This window comes from Egretta garzetta, unplaced genomic scaffold, assembly GCF_000687185.1.
Source record: "Egretta garzetta isolate BGI_Z169 unplaced genomic scaffold, ASM68718v1 scaffold88, whole genome shotgun sequence".
Taxonomy (NCBI): domain Eukaryota; kingdom Metazoa; phylum Chordata; class Aves; order Pelecaniformes; family Ardeidae; genus Egretta; species Egretta garzetta.
In genome coordinates, this window is record NW_009260408.1 from 1,356,355 (window position 1) to 1,368,809 (window position 12,455).

The 12,455-nt window shown below is 41.6% G+C and overlaps 1 protein-coding gene across 1 annotated transcript in view; it reads right to left on the reverse strand.

Moving 5' to 3' along the window:
- TMEFF1 (transmembrane protein with EGF like and two follistatin like domains 1) overlaps positions 1–12,455 on the reverse strand; it is a 52,835-nt gene that overhangs the window by 24,917 nt on the left and 15,463 nt on the right. The window contains exon 5 of the mRNA XM_009643507.2: positions 12,286–12,312. Coding sequence (XP_009641802.1) covers positions 12,286–12,312 — 27 coding nt within the window. The remainder of the gene's footprint in view (positions 1–12,285; positions 12,313–12,455) is intronic.

Sequence of the window (12,455 nt, forward strand, 5' to 3'; positions counted from 1 at the left end):
TCCTGCACCCTAGTGGGCTGTGACCAGTATCTCCCTCTGAGTGGGACACCTCTCAGAGCTTGCAAATTCTTACGTTTGTGAAAATGGGAGGTCTATCACCAAAGACCAACAGTGGAACCTAGGCTGAAACCCTTCACTCCTTGAGGCTCAACCCTTGCCCACTGAGGAATGCCAAGACATTCGATGAATTTCACTTGAACTCGAGGGGAATTTTTAGCAGGTAAACCTTTTTATACATATATATATATATCTCCATGTCCGTGTGTATGCTTGTGTGAATTAAGTAGTCCATAGATGTGTGATTTAATTACTAACTCAGTGAATGATAATTTAGTCAATGATCAAGTGCTGCTAAAAATCTTGTGGTCCACCTTAAAACTGTGAATAAACCTTAGGCTGCTGCTAGACACGTTGTGATGGGTTAACCCTGGCTGGACACCAGGTGCCCACCAAAGCCGGTCTATCACTCCCCCTCCTCAACTGGACAGGGGAGACAAAAATATCAGAAGGCTGGTGGGTTGAGATAAGGACAGGGAGAGATCATTTGCCAGGTACCATCATGGGCAAAACAGATGTGACTTGATGAAATGAGTTTAATTTATTACCAATCAAATCAGAGTAGGAGAGGATAAAAAGAAACCCCTTCCCATGGGGTCACACTCTGCTCCGGTGCCTGGAGCCCCTCCTGCCCTCCTGCGGCACGGCCTGGGGCCTGCGGGGCTGCGCCTCTCCCACCCTCTCAATTCTCTCTTTCTCCGGCTACTGAGCTGCAGCCATTTTTTTTTCCATCTTAAATATATTATCACAGAGGTGCTACCACTGTTGCTGATGGCCTTGGCCTTGGCCAGCAGCAGATACAGGGAAAACTTCTACCAGCTTCTCACAAAAGCCACTCCTGTAGCCTCCCCACTATCAAAACCTTGCCACACAAACCCCCTCTCAATTCTCTCTTTCTCCGGCTACTGAGCTGCAGCCATTTTTTTTTCCATCTTAAATATATTATCACAGAGGTGCTACCACTGTTGCTGATGGCCTTGGCCTTGGCCAGCAGCAGATACAGGGAAAACTTCTACCAGCTTCTCACAAAAGCCACTCCTGTAGCCTCCCCACTATCAAAACCTTGCCACACAAACCCAATACACACATAATATCCTTAGACATAAACTGTTGACCAAGTCTGAGACTAAGATTGGACCTAGGTGCACCTAGACACCTGTCTGAGGAGTTTAGAAAGCAGGGGGGTCTATTCTGAACCTCCTGACTCAACGGGAGGGTCCTTCTTATCCTCTGCATCCACGATCTCTCTGTGAATCATTCTAACTCGAGTGTAACTTAATTTTCCTTTACGTACTTCTTCCATGCAGTAATAGAGTGAACCTTGCCATCTTTGAATCTGTAACTAAGTCGCTGTTTTGATTAATTTTATCGAGTCACTTTGTTAATCGACTGATGATTGAGTACTATTAAAATATCACAATCAAATCCTGTGATTTGCCATAAAGGCATAAATAAATTCTAAACTGTTACTAAATCAAATTGTGCAAAGACACTCATTCGCGACAAACTGGCGTAGTGAGCAGCATTTGCAACGGGATTCACAAATTCATTCGTGACAAAGGCTGACTACAAAAGGCTGTCAGATGGACAGAGATCAAAGAGATTCTCTTTCTCATAGCAGCTTTATGTGTTGTAGCAACAGCTAATCAAACACCACCAGTTAAAAAGCTGCATTTACATTCTCTAAATATAAATAGAAAAAGGAATCCTCACGAGTCCTTCCTAATTTTCCTGGATCTTGGCTGAAGGAAATCTCTCCCTCCTACCTGGAGGCTGGGCTTACATAGAGAATAGTGCAGGTGAGCATCTCAAATTAACTTCTGTCTAAAGCATGCTGTGCATTTTTCAAAGATTAATGCATATCAAACTTTATTACAAAATTCCCACTGTAGAAAATCTATTACCACTCATATTAAGTTGCAGTAGAGCTAATTTGCTTTAATCTTTACAGATGTACATCTTATTTGATTTTTCCTTCTTTCTAGATACCATAGTCCTGTAGCTGGGTTTGGCATCCTAAAGTGTCCTTTAGCGTCAGATTTCACTTTTCCATGCCAATAAATGATCCCCTACAGTTTAAGTAAGTTAAACAAATGGCACTGCTCATGGCTTTCATTCATGGTATTTCCACTTCTTTTGCTGTTCTTACAAGTTTCGATGCCCTTCCCCAGCATGTTAACACCCGCTGGAATTACAGGTGCAGCGAAGAGTTGTCATCAAAGCCAAATACTGCCTATGATATTCTTCAGTTAAAACATCCAACATCTGTATTAATTTCTGACCATTTTTCTGCACTGACCATTATTATTCACGCTCACTTTATTATCCACCTTACTTCCCAGTGAGTCCTTCTCAGGGTCACCAGTCTGTAGGAGAGGGGCTGACATTGAGGAACAATCTCCTAGATCCTGGACTCGCTACCTATAACTCTGTCCTCAGGCATTAAAATCCTGCCTGCTTGTGCATCCTGTTAGCTCATGTTAGACCTGAGCTCTGTCATACGGGCCTGATCAGTACTGACTGGTTTGCTCCCAGTTCACCAGTGGAAGGTGTCATAAAGCCAAGAACAGTCCCTAGAAACACACTCATTTTGTAACGTTTAACAATTCAATATTTTTGCAAATTAGATGGGCACTATGTGGATGCTGTGCCCTCTAGTTACTTAGATTTGTGTGAGAGTTTGCCTTTGACTGAGAAAGGTGATGGTTTTGAGGTGGTACGCTTGCATAAAATGTTCTGTGGTACAAATGCCTTTCTTAGAAAAATAAGTTTAAAAAAAAAGGCAAATTTCTCAGTAAAGGTTTTCCACGAACCCACAATGACTGGCATTAAATATTTTCCCCTCCCTTAATTCTGCTCTTAGTTGATTCTTCCACCTCTTATTCCACTGCTTTCCTTCTGATGGATGCCAGAATGAAAGGCTGTAGCCTGCCCGATCATCACATATATCTCTTCTCAAAGTACTTGTACATTATTTCTCATTGTTCTACTGAAGAAAAAGAGACCAGAAAAGTCATCGTCAGCCCAGAGGATTCTTTACCACCCATTTTTAAAGCTTTCAGGTGCAAACCAGCCAGACCTGCTGGTCACAAAACACCTGTCTTCAGCATTTGGTGCTTAATATCCTTCTGTAGTACTGCTAGCATGGAAAATATTTCATCATATCCTACATATACTATCTGACTTGACTACAAATAGAACCAGAATGCCTTGCAGAGCACTTTTGCTGCACTATTAGCATTTCAATTTTGTAATGGAGCTGAAGAAGCAACACGTACACCCACGCACGTGTACATGCACACCCTTCCTCATGGGCTTTAGTTCTGTGAATGCTCTGATACCTTTTCATTTTCGTAGTAGCCTACAACTACTTGTTCATTGTTTCTATATGCTATACAGTGTAAACTTCTCTCTCTCCTTTCCTCTCCCCATAAAATTGCTTTCCCAACTTTTTACAATTAGATTTGCTTTAGAAAAAGTGTCGCCTTTTTTTCTTGATCAGAATTTGCTAGACCTTATGTATATAGAATTATTTATCTGTACTTTATTTTGTTTGCATATAATGAATACGTGCAAGTCAAGCACCTGCACCTCAGATACTAATAATTTACACCTTTCAGGATGAGGTGTAATACAGATGAACATGTATTGGTGCAACATTTCCAAGCTAGGTGGTAGTCATCTATAATTTTTAGAAGCTTCTTTCATTACTAGCTGCATGAGGTTTTAGTACTAGCAGCATGAGATGCTGCAGATAATTTAGACTGAAGTCCTTGAAGAAAATGCAGCTTTTCCCACCAATGCAGAATAGATAAATACTGGTTTTCAACCTGAATTGGTAGCAGACATTTTCAGTACTTCATTTGTGTGCTGTTAAAATAAGTTAATCCATTAATATTTGAGAGCATAAGTTTCTCTGGTGCAAATGTCTCCAAATAGGCAATGCAGCCCTTGACAGATTGCCCCTCCCTTCTCCTTTCTCCCCCACATTTGATCGTTCCTAAATAGGTTATAGCCATTAATTTTAATATCCCAATCAATCAGATCTTCCCAGCAGGTTTCAGTAATATCAATTAGGTCAAAATATGCTCCTAAATGAGAAATTGAACTCCTCTTGTTTATTATGCAGGCTTCAAATGTTGATGTATAGATGATTACAGAATTTCTTATCCTCACTTTCATTGGTATCTTGATTAATTCTGTTCTTTGACACCTTAATTTCATGTTGAGTGAAAGCTCATTTTCCCTCTCTTTGCAGCTTCCTTCCGTGTTTCGGGGCAGCACCTCATTAATGCTCTGTCCTTCAAAAGAAATGAGGCACGAGGATGGGACCCGTGACTCCCAGTTGTCTCTCTGAGCTGCAGCGCTCCCTAACACTTCTCCTCGAGTCATTATTCCTCTTCAGAAGATGGCCAGCTATACCTTAGGAGCTTTGGGGTAGGAGCCTGCAAATGGGCAGCAGCGCTAGAGGAACTGGCCAGCAGTAAATTGCTTCCCTCAGCAACTCATTTGTGTGTTCCTACGATGGTAATACGGTTGGGTTTCTGCTGAGGGCTTTCAATCAGGCTTGAAGCATCAGTCTGTGTCAAGGTGAAGCTTGGTCTGCCCCAAGGCATGGCCTGGAGAGGGAGCTGTGCTGTATATATGTATTTATCACTGCTCACAGTGAAGCGGGGGGAGCTTGTGGAGAGCTGCAACTGCTCAGTAGCCAGGTACGGATGGAATAAAGATTCCCTTGTTGGGGAAAGCCCTTCTGAAAACCAATTTCCATCTGTTTTGGGAGTATAGTGATTTTTGCTGTATCTCATGGGAGCAACTAATCCCAAAAAGATGTTGGAAAAATAGGAAGGGCCACAGCAAATCCCCTCCTGCACCCTAAAGTACAGAAGAACCCCGTGTTCAGACCATGATTCCCTCAGTACAGCTAGCACTGGAAATTCCTCTCAAACACAGTCCACAGACAGCATCACACATTACGGGCTGCAGTTCGCTAAACAGTTTGGTGACTTATTGTCTCTTCCATTAATTTTTAGGGCAACTTTAATGGCACACTTAGTTAAAATGGAGATCGTCCCCATAATTTAAAACAAAGCTGCAAAGTTGCTCTTTTGTCTGTAAGTATATATTTAAAGCCAGTGCAACAACTACTCTTAGCTGTCCCAAATTTTTGGCAAGTGGTGTCTTGAATTATCTCGACCATGCTGCTGGATCATACACAAAAGCAATATTCACCAATGTGGAAGGCTCTGTTCTCTTATCCAGCACCCATGTGGCTTAGAAGCAAAGCCTGGCTTGGTATAGCCAGATATCTATACCTGGCTGAAAGGTACTTCCCCTGCGCAGTATAGACCACACACTGCAGCTGTAAGCACACCCCAGTAATGACACCAGCCTTTGAAGTTTGATTTTGCAAGAACGGGCATTACAGGTTTAACACAAGGATGCCTGGTCTATTTGTGACTGAGTTGCCTGGAGGAGGGGAGTTTGAAGCTTGATACTCTAATCACAACCCAGCCAAGGTGACATGTTTGCCCAGGGGTTATGATAACGATAGCGTGTGCACTTTTAAGCAAACGACTTGAGGACATGCACTGTAAGACTCCCTACCACCGCTACCCTTGCTATGTGTTAGGTATTTTACACACCTGACAACTATAACTCCTATTCTGCTTCTATCCGTATGACACCATGGATAACAGTGGGGAAAGCTGGCAGACTGCGGGAGCTGGATCAGCTTCTACGCTGCAGGACTCTCCGGCTGGAGAACTCGAATACCCGTTCACTCCACTGTCTTGCTTCAAATGCAGCTAACTCCTTCTTCTCCAGAGGAAGACACAACAACTTCAGAGTAATCGCCAGGGAAATTATGTACGAGCAGATGATGGTGGAAAAGGGAAAGGACAAGAAAGTCACCAGATGCCAAGGGAGGTGTCCCACAATTTCATGAACATGCCGAACGCCATTCTGCAGGCCCTATTCAGGCTGCATGAGATGAACCTGCCCTCATTTGCTATCTGTCATCCTGCACAAGAGGCAAGAGGAATCTGTCCTTCCGTGCCCCTGGCTCCAGCATCCTTCCGAGCAAGCTCCAGCCCCCCTGAGACCCCTGCTTAGAGTAAGTTTTCACCAACAGAAGGCCGGAACATTCAGGCCCTTTGCCTGTGCATTGCTGAACCTTTGGTGAACACACAGTAATTCTTGCAAGTTTGAGTGTTTTCGGTGTTAATTTTACCTACAGGGAGTAGGATTCTCAACAGAAATAAATAGGGCTCTCTGAAGCTAAAATGATACTCAGTGACAAGCCACGTGATGGAATTGGCACTTAAATCTTTCTAAGTCACACACCATTATAGAAATATGCTAAAAGACATGATGTTACCTCCTGTCCAGGGTGTTAATCAGCATCAAGTTTCTGCAGTCGTATTAAAATACATTAAAACAAAATTAAAACAAATCAGTAGCATTATTACAAATTCAAGTAAAAAATATTCAGGGTTCTAAACTGTGTCTGTATACCACCCTGACTGTGTGACAATTACTGGATAAGTGTTGTCCCCAGTGAGGGGAAGGAACAGATGGTAGCCTGCTAAAAAGCACATACTGTATATCAATTTATTAATTACTAAATGCAATCTGCTAGGCGTTCATCACAAGATACTTTAGCTATTAAATTTCAGAGGGATTAGAAATTCAAAACAAATTATTTTAATAATAATTAACTTAGCTATATGTATTGCAAGCATGTTATTTCCCTAGCTTAAAAGCCTGAAATGATTGGGTGCCATCTGTCTAATTACCATTACATCTATTTTAATATCAAAAGTGCATTTTTTTTAGGTACACAGATAGATGCTGAACAAAAAGAATAAAAAATTAATGTTATGGGCATAGCAGGACACTTGGAAATCTTACCCATGTCGGTTGATTACTAGACTTCAGACCCTGCCTCTTCTAGGACACAAATCTGTCTCTGAGAAACTGGCTTGAAAAGTCATTACCAGTTGTTAACTCTTTCCTTGATGGTGTGCATAACACATGCTGCTGGTTTTCAGCACATCCTTGCAAAGGCCTAACTATATCACAAAGTCAGTATCACAGCTGCCATTTGCTGGCAGGGTCAAACAGAGAAAGTAAGGACTATCTGGAATGAGAGGAAAAAAGGCCTTTACTTGGAGGGACATGGGAATAACAGCTCAGAAGCATTCATTTATCAGGGACTTGGGAGCTCAGAAGATGTAACATTCTCCTTCAAAAGTTATTGCACTATGCCTGGATGCCAGATGGAAAGTACTACTAAAAAAAGCCTCATGGATAAGGACTACTGCCAGATGAAAGCAAATTATCTTTGTCACCAATACCTTTGACAGAAAAAACGGAACCAGCTTCTTCAAAAAGCTTTCCTTTAAGAACCAGTGTTCCCATCTGCAGTGGCCCAAAATTTTTTCTAATAATGCAGGGTGTGATTGTAAATCTGAGCAGAATTCAGACCAATGGCTCTGATTGCTCTTGCAGTTGTCTCACTGCTATTTCGGCAATGTCATGCTAGGATCTTTTTTAGAATATTGACAAGGAGAGCGGCTTTATCACAAGACTGAGGTTTTCTGAACATTGAATTTACTTCAGCTAAATGGTAGGGCTTCTACATGGCTAGGAGTCCTGAGTGCCAGCTCTTTGTATAGCGAGAGGGCAAGAAGATCACTAATGACTACTTCTTTTTAGATATTCTTGGCTACTATTGAGTTGTAAACTTCAGAAAAAAAAACCCCTATCTGCGCACAGAAAACACCTTGAAGAAAAAATTGTAAAACTTCATCCTTAGTCACATTCATATAAACCTACCAAAGTTAATCTTTCCAAGGCTACTTTATTGGGTCAACACTGTTCTTTTTACAAGGAGAACATGGCAGGTTCCACCAGAAAAAAAAAAAATTAAAATTCTTGTTAGATAGAAGAAAACGTTTCATGCAAGCTCTCAATCTACCTTCTTTATGTACATGTGACAGCCTGAGGATCACTTTTCATGCCCCGATCTACCAGTTGTGGAAGTACATCCAGCAGGTCAAATAGTGTTGTAATTTACTACTGGCAGAGACGAACATGAATCTGAACCAGTCCTGCCTCAAACGCTAACAAATCACTGCTTAAACAAAGTGGATCAGGAGACGGTTCCATGCCTGTGTTCTTCAGAATAGGGGAAACTACAGAAAGACTCATGAGATTAGAGAGAAAAGCCCATGTCTTAAACACAAATCTCAAGGATCCCACTGTCGTCAGCTGTGACCTCAACTAAACAACATTTTTCAGGCTGAGTCCCACTCTCTGACATTGTTTTCTGTAGAGGTGAAACATAATGGTAGAGTAATGAGGCTTTTGAAATTTCTCTAATTTCTGAATTAACAATCCATACTCTTCTTAGAAGTGGCTTCGGGATACCCACTGCCACAAGTGATCAACAGCTTAGTTTCATAAGTGTAATTTTTATTATGCTAATTGAAGGTTCAGACTTCTGAAATGAGCAAAATGAGTAACTTCATTACAATTCTTTATTAATACTGTGCTGTCAGAGCATAGAAAATGGGAATCACTTATCCAGAATGTCAGAGGGCAAGTAGACAATTGTGTCACCCTTAAAAATTTTACTCTTCCATCTCATTCAGGCGTACTGAAAAAATTATGCCACTTTTAATTCTTTTCCTAAAATCTAGTATCTTTGTAACAGCACACATGATCTGGGAGAGAACCTGGATCAGTAGTTCCATGGTCTTTAGAATTTTTGTGGCACGTGACAACTTCTAAGGCAAGACCTTGTCTGAAATAGTCTTTGAAAAAGGGGATTTTTGTGGGCTTTTTAGTCAGTTCTAAATCTACTCCCTGTTTTGTTGGTTGGTTTTTTTTGTTGTTTTTTTTTTTTTTTACATAAAAAAATATAAACATTTAGCATCATACAGTTTGGGAGTGGGAGGGAAAATCTGCATCAAGTCAAGTTTCAGAATCATTAGCGAGCTTGTTCTGTGTCTGAAAAATGAAAGAGAACAGCGTGAACTGCTAGCACAAATCTCAGCTGCATGTGAAGCAAGCAGCTAATTTCAGCAGTGGGGACTGTCACAGGCAGAGCTATGGCAACTGAAGAGCACAACTCAGATGCTTTCCCAGAACTTTCCTTCACAGTTAAAAATCTACCAGCAAACAGTACATCTCCTGCACAGCAATCGCGATGCTTCCTGGACGTATACGAGCAGCTGCGCTCATCCATTCCGTGTGTGCAAGCATCACTGGTGCATACACAATCACACTAATTGTGTGTTTAAGAAACATAGCAAACACTGATTTTGTGATTAACATCTGGAAATGTAAATCCTAGGAAGAAAACACAAATCTCGAAGCTAGCGTGTTTGCTTACTTGCTGCCTCTCTCTCACTTACCCCTGCGTGTTTCCACTCCCGTTGCTGCTTCCTCGTACTTACAAGCAGCAGCTGTACCTAACCCATGGGGCACAGAAGCTCTCCATGCACCTTGGTTCCCACTTGTGCACCCCTAGCCAAGGGTATGATGCCAAATGATCAGGCCTGGCTGATTATTATATCTCAGCATGTCCTGGCTTCCTTGGGAAGAAAATGGGGAAGGCTGGTCCGGGAAGGAGCTGTGCTGTGCTCCGGTCAGTCCAGTAGCTGGAATAACCAGGGTGGCAGGACTGCGGTGTGCACCAGGGAGCACCCCGGCCCTGTAGGTCACCTGCTGCCTGGGTTCCTGCCTTTCCTCCTTGTCTGGATTCCAAATGGTGCCACCTCCATCTTCAATAGGTTCAGCATTCTTTTAGAAGCTCAGTTTTAATTCTAAATTCCCTTAACTTGTAATGCAACTTTGATGTTTTTAATGCCTCCTTGTAACATTTTTACAGTCACGTGAATAATGGAACAAAATAATTCCAGATACAAAAATACTGCGAGTACAACAATATTCTTGAGTTTTTGGCCAGAGCAATAATCAAAGCAACAGTAGATTCCACCCTTTGAAGGACTGCTTTCAGACTCAGAAAATGACTCAGCATGCTGAAGACTGGCCAACTGTTCTCCAGAAGCATTACCCAACACCCACTTTAGTGACAAAGGCAGACAGGGACAGCACTAGTTCATCATGTAACCAATAGCCTAGATGTAGCCAAAGAAAGAAAAAGTACCAAGCAGGATTTTCAATTTCTGCTTGTTTAAAGTATTTTTCTCTCTAAAGTTAAGGACTAAAACCATTTTTATACCGAACAGAAGTGGGACATTTCAGAAGAAAGCCAAAGAAAAGAAGGGCTAACATCACAAATCTGCTGGAGGAGGTAGTGGGTACGTTGTTCCTCCTTTATTTGATACCTAGGTAGTGCAGATACTCACCTTGCACCAAGGGACACAGATTCAATTCTTTCTGCCTGAAGTGAACCAAACCTATGTATTCCGCCTCCCAAGACAAAGCACTAACCACTGCTACAAGGTAGCGTGGAGGGACCACCGAATCTCCTCAGCTGATGCCATTCTATTTTGCATAAATAATTAAAATTCACTGGCATGCCGCCTCCCAGCTAACAAAGCCTTCCTATAGCATGCATCCTCCCGGCCTCCAGGCTGTTGCCTTCCTCCCACTCCCTTTGTCCCAGGCTCAATCAATATTTCAAGTAAGAATGAAAACAACAGCAGCGACCAAGGGAAACCCACTCTGGACCTCTCTTACCAATACACGGTGGAGCTGGTTCTGTCTCCTGCCCCAAATCAAGCAATGAGTATATTTGAACTCGGAACTTTCACCTCTTCGGTGAGCAGCCTAACCAACAAAACACAGCATGTTCTGTCCTACTTTTTCTCCAAACTATTAATGAAATTACCCAAAGAATCCCCACATCTGTCAGTCGGCTGCCAATCTCTTCCAGACCAACACAGTAACATTTACAAGGGACTTTACTAGGGATTTTTGTATCCAGTTGGGAAGTACTGAAAAAAAATTCCCAACAGCATTCAAACATTTCTAAAACTGTTCCAAAAATAAAAGTCAGATGTGGACTAAATTACTGTCATCTGTCTCTTATAAGATGTGCATGGCAGTACGGAGGCCAGCAACGCTTGGCTTGCGGGGCGCAGCTGTAGTGGAATAACAGGCTGGGTAACAAAGCGGGAAGGAGAAGCAAACAGAGCTGGGAGAGAGTGGGATGCAACCTCGGGAAGAAGAGCTTCAGGAAAAAATCACCAGTGAAGAAGGTAGGAAGAGGCAGTGTTTGAGGAGAACATTGTTCCTTCAGACACTGCTCCAAAAGGACACAAGGGTGAGAATGGCCATGTGCCAGCAGCAGCTCAGGAATTTACTGATAGTATCTCATTAAAGGGGGAGGGAAATGCCTCCCCTTCACTCCATACATGAAAAAAAAAGAGCGAGCTAGCTTCTGATGTTTTGGAGAGTTAACTGTTGTGTTTAGCCCTACAGTGATGGCATTGATCGTTTTCCACAAAAGCACATTTTCCTGTAGCTATACAAGATTTCCTACATTTCAAAACTCAGTCCCATCAGTATGAACTGCAACCCTTTCTTAACACAAGCAAAGCCTAAAAGCAAAAAGGCTTTTCCATGTCTGTATGTATCTGTATCTCGCATTTTTCATTCTATATGTATTCTTGCTAGTAGTATCAAAGATAGAATTAAGATAAAATTACATTTTTCTTTTCTTAGAGCAAGGTTAAGATGTGTTCAAAGATAGGAACACTTCTACTAGCACCAGTTGTGCTACATCCCCTTTTTGAATACACAGCTTTGAACAGAAAAAGGTAAAATATGTGATAAAAACAGATAAACTGTAATCATTACGGTTTTTAGGCAGCATGTTTGACCAAGTAATAAGTAGACATAGTAGACACTAAGGAAAAGAACAGAAAAAAAAAAAGGTAAGAAGCTCACTGTGAATGGACATTTCCAGAAGAGAAATACAGGTGAAATAAGGATCTAAACATTACACTATATTGCTGGCAACAAATTAAAAATTATATAGATCAAATCTGAAAGAGCAACACTGGTCAAATGCAAACTACAACCTATTCCTATACAAATACTGTTCTGAAATGGTCAGATAACACTGCAACATTGAAGCTTACTTTTAAGTTGCCATAATTTTTCCTTAATTCCTGTAGTATACAACAACCAGGTACATAAAACCGACACACAAACAGTCAAAAGCAAGCGTAACTGAGGTTTGGTACTCACCTCCTTCTCCTGACCCAGAGCCATTATCTGAAAAAGAAACAGAAGGGGAAAAAAAAAGAAAGCAAATGAAAATATTGCTCCAGGAGCAGCTGTTTGTTCTGGAACTTGTCACTGTAAAACATTATACAGGTGTTACATTTCATGAGCCAGGTGTAAAAACAAACATCCCA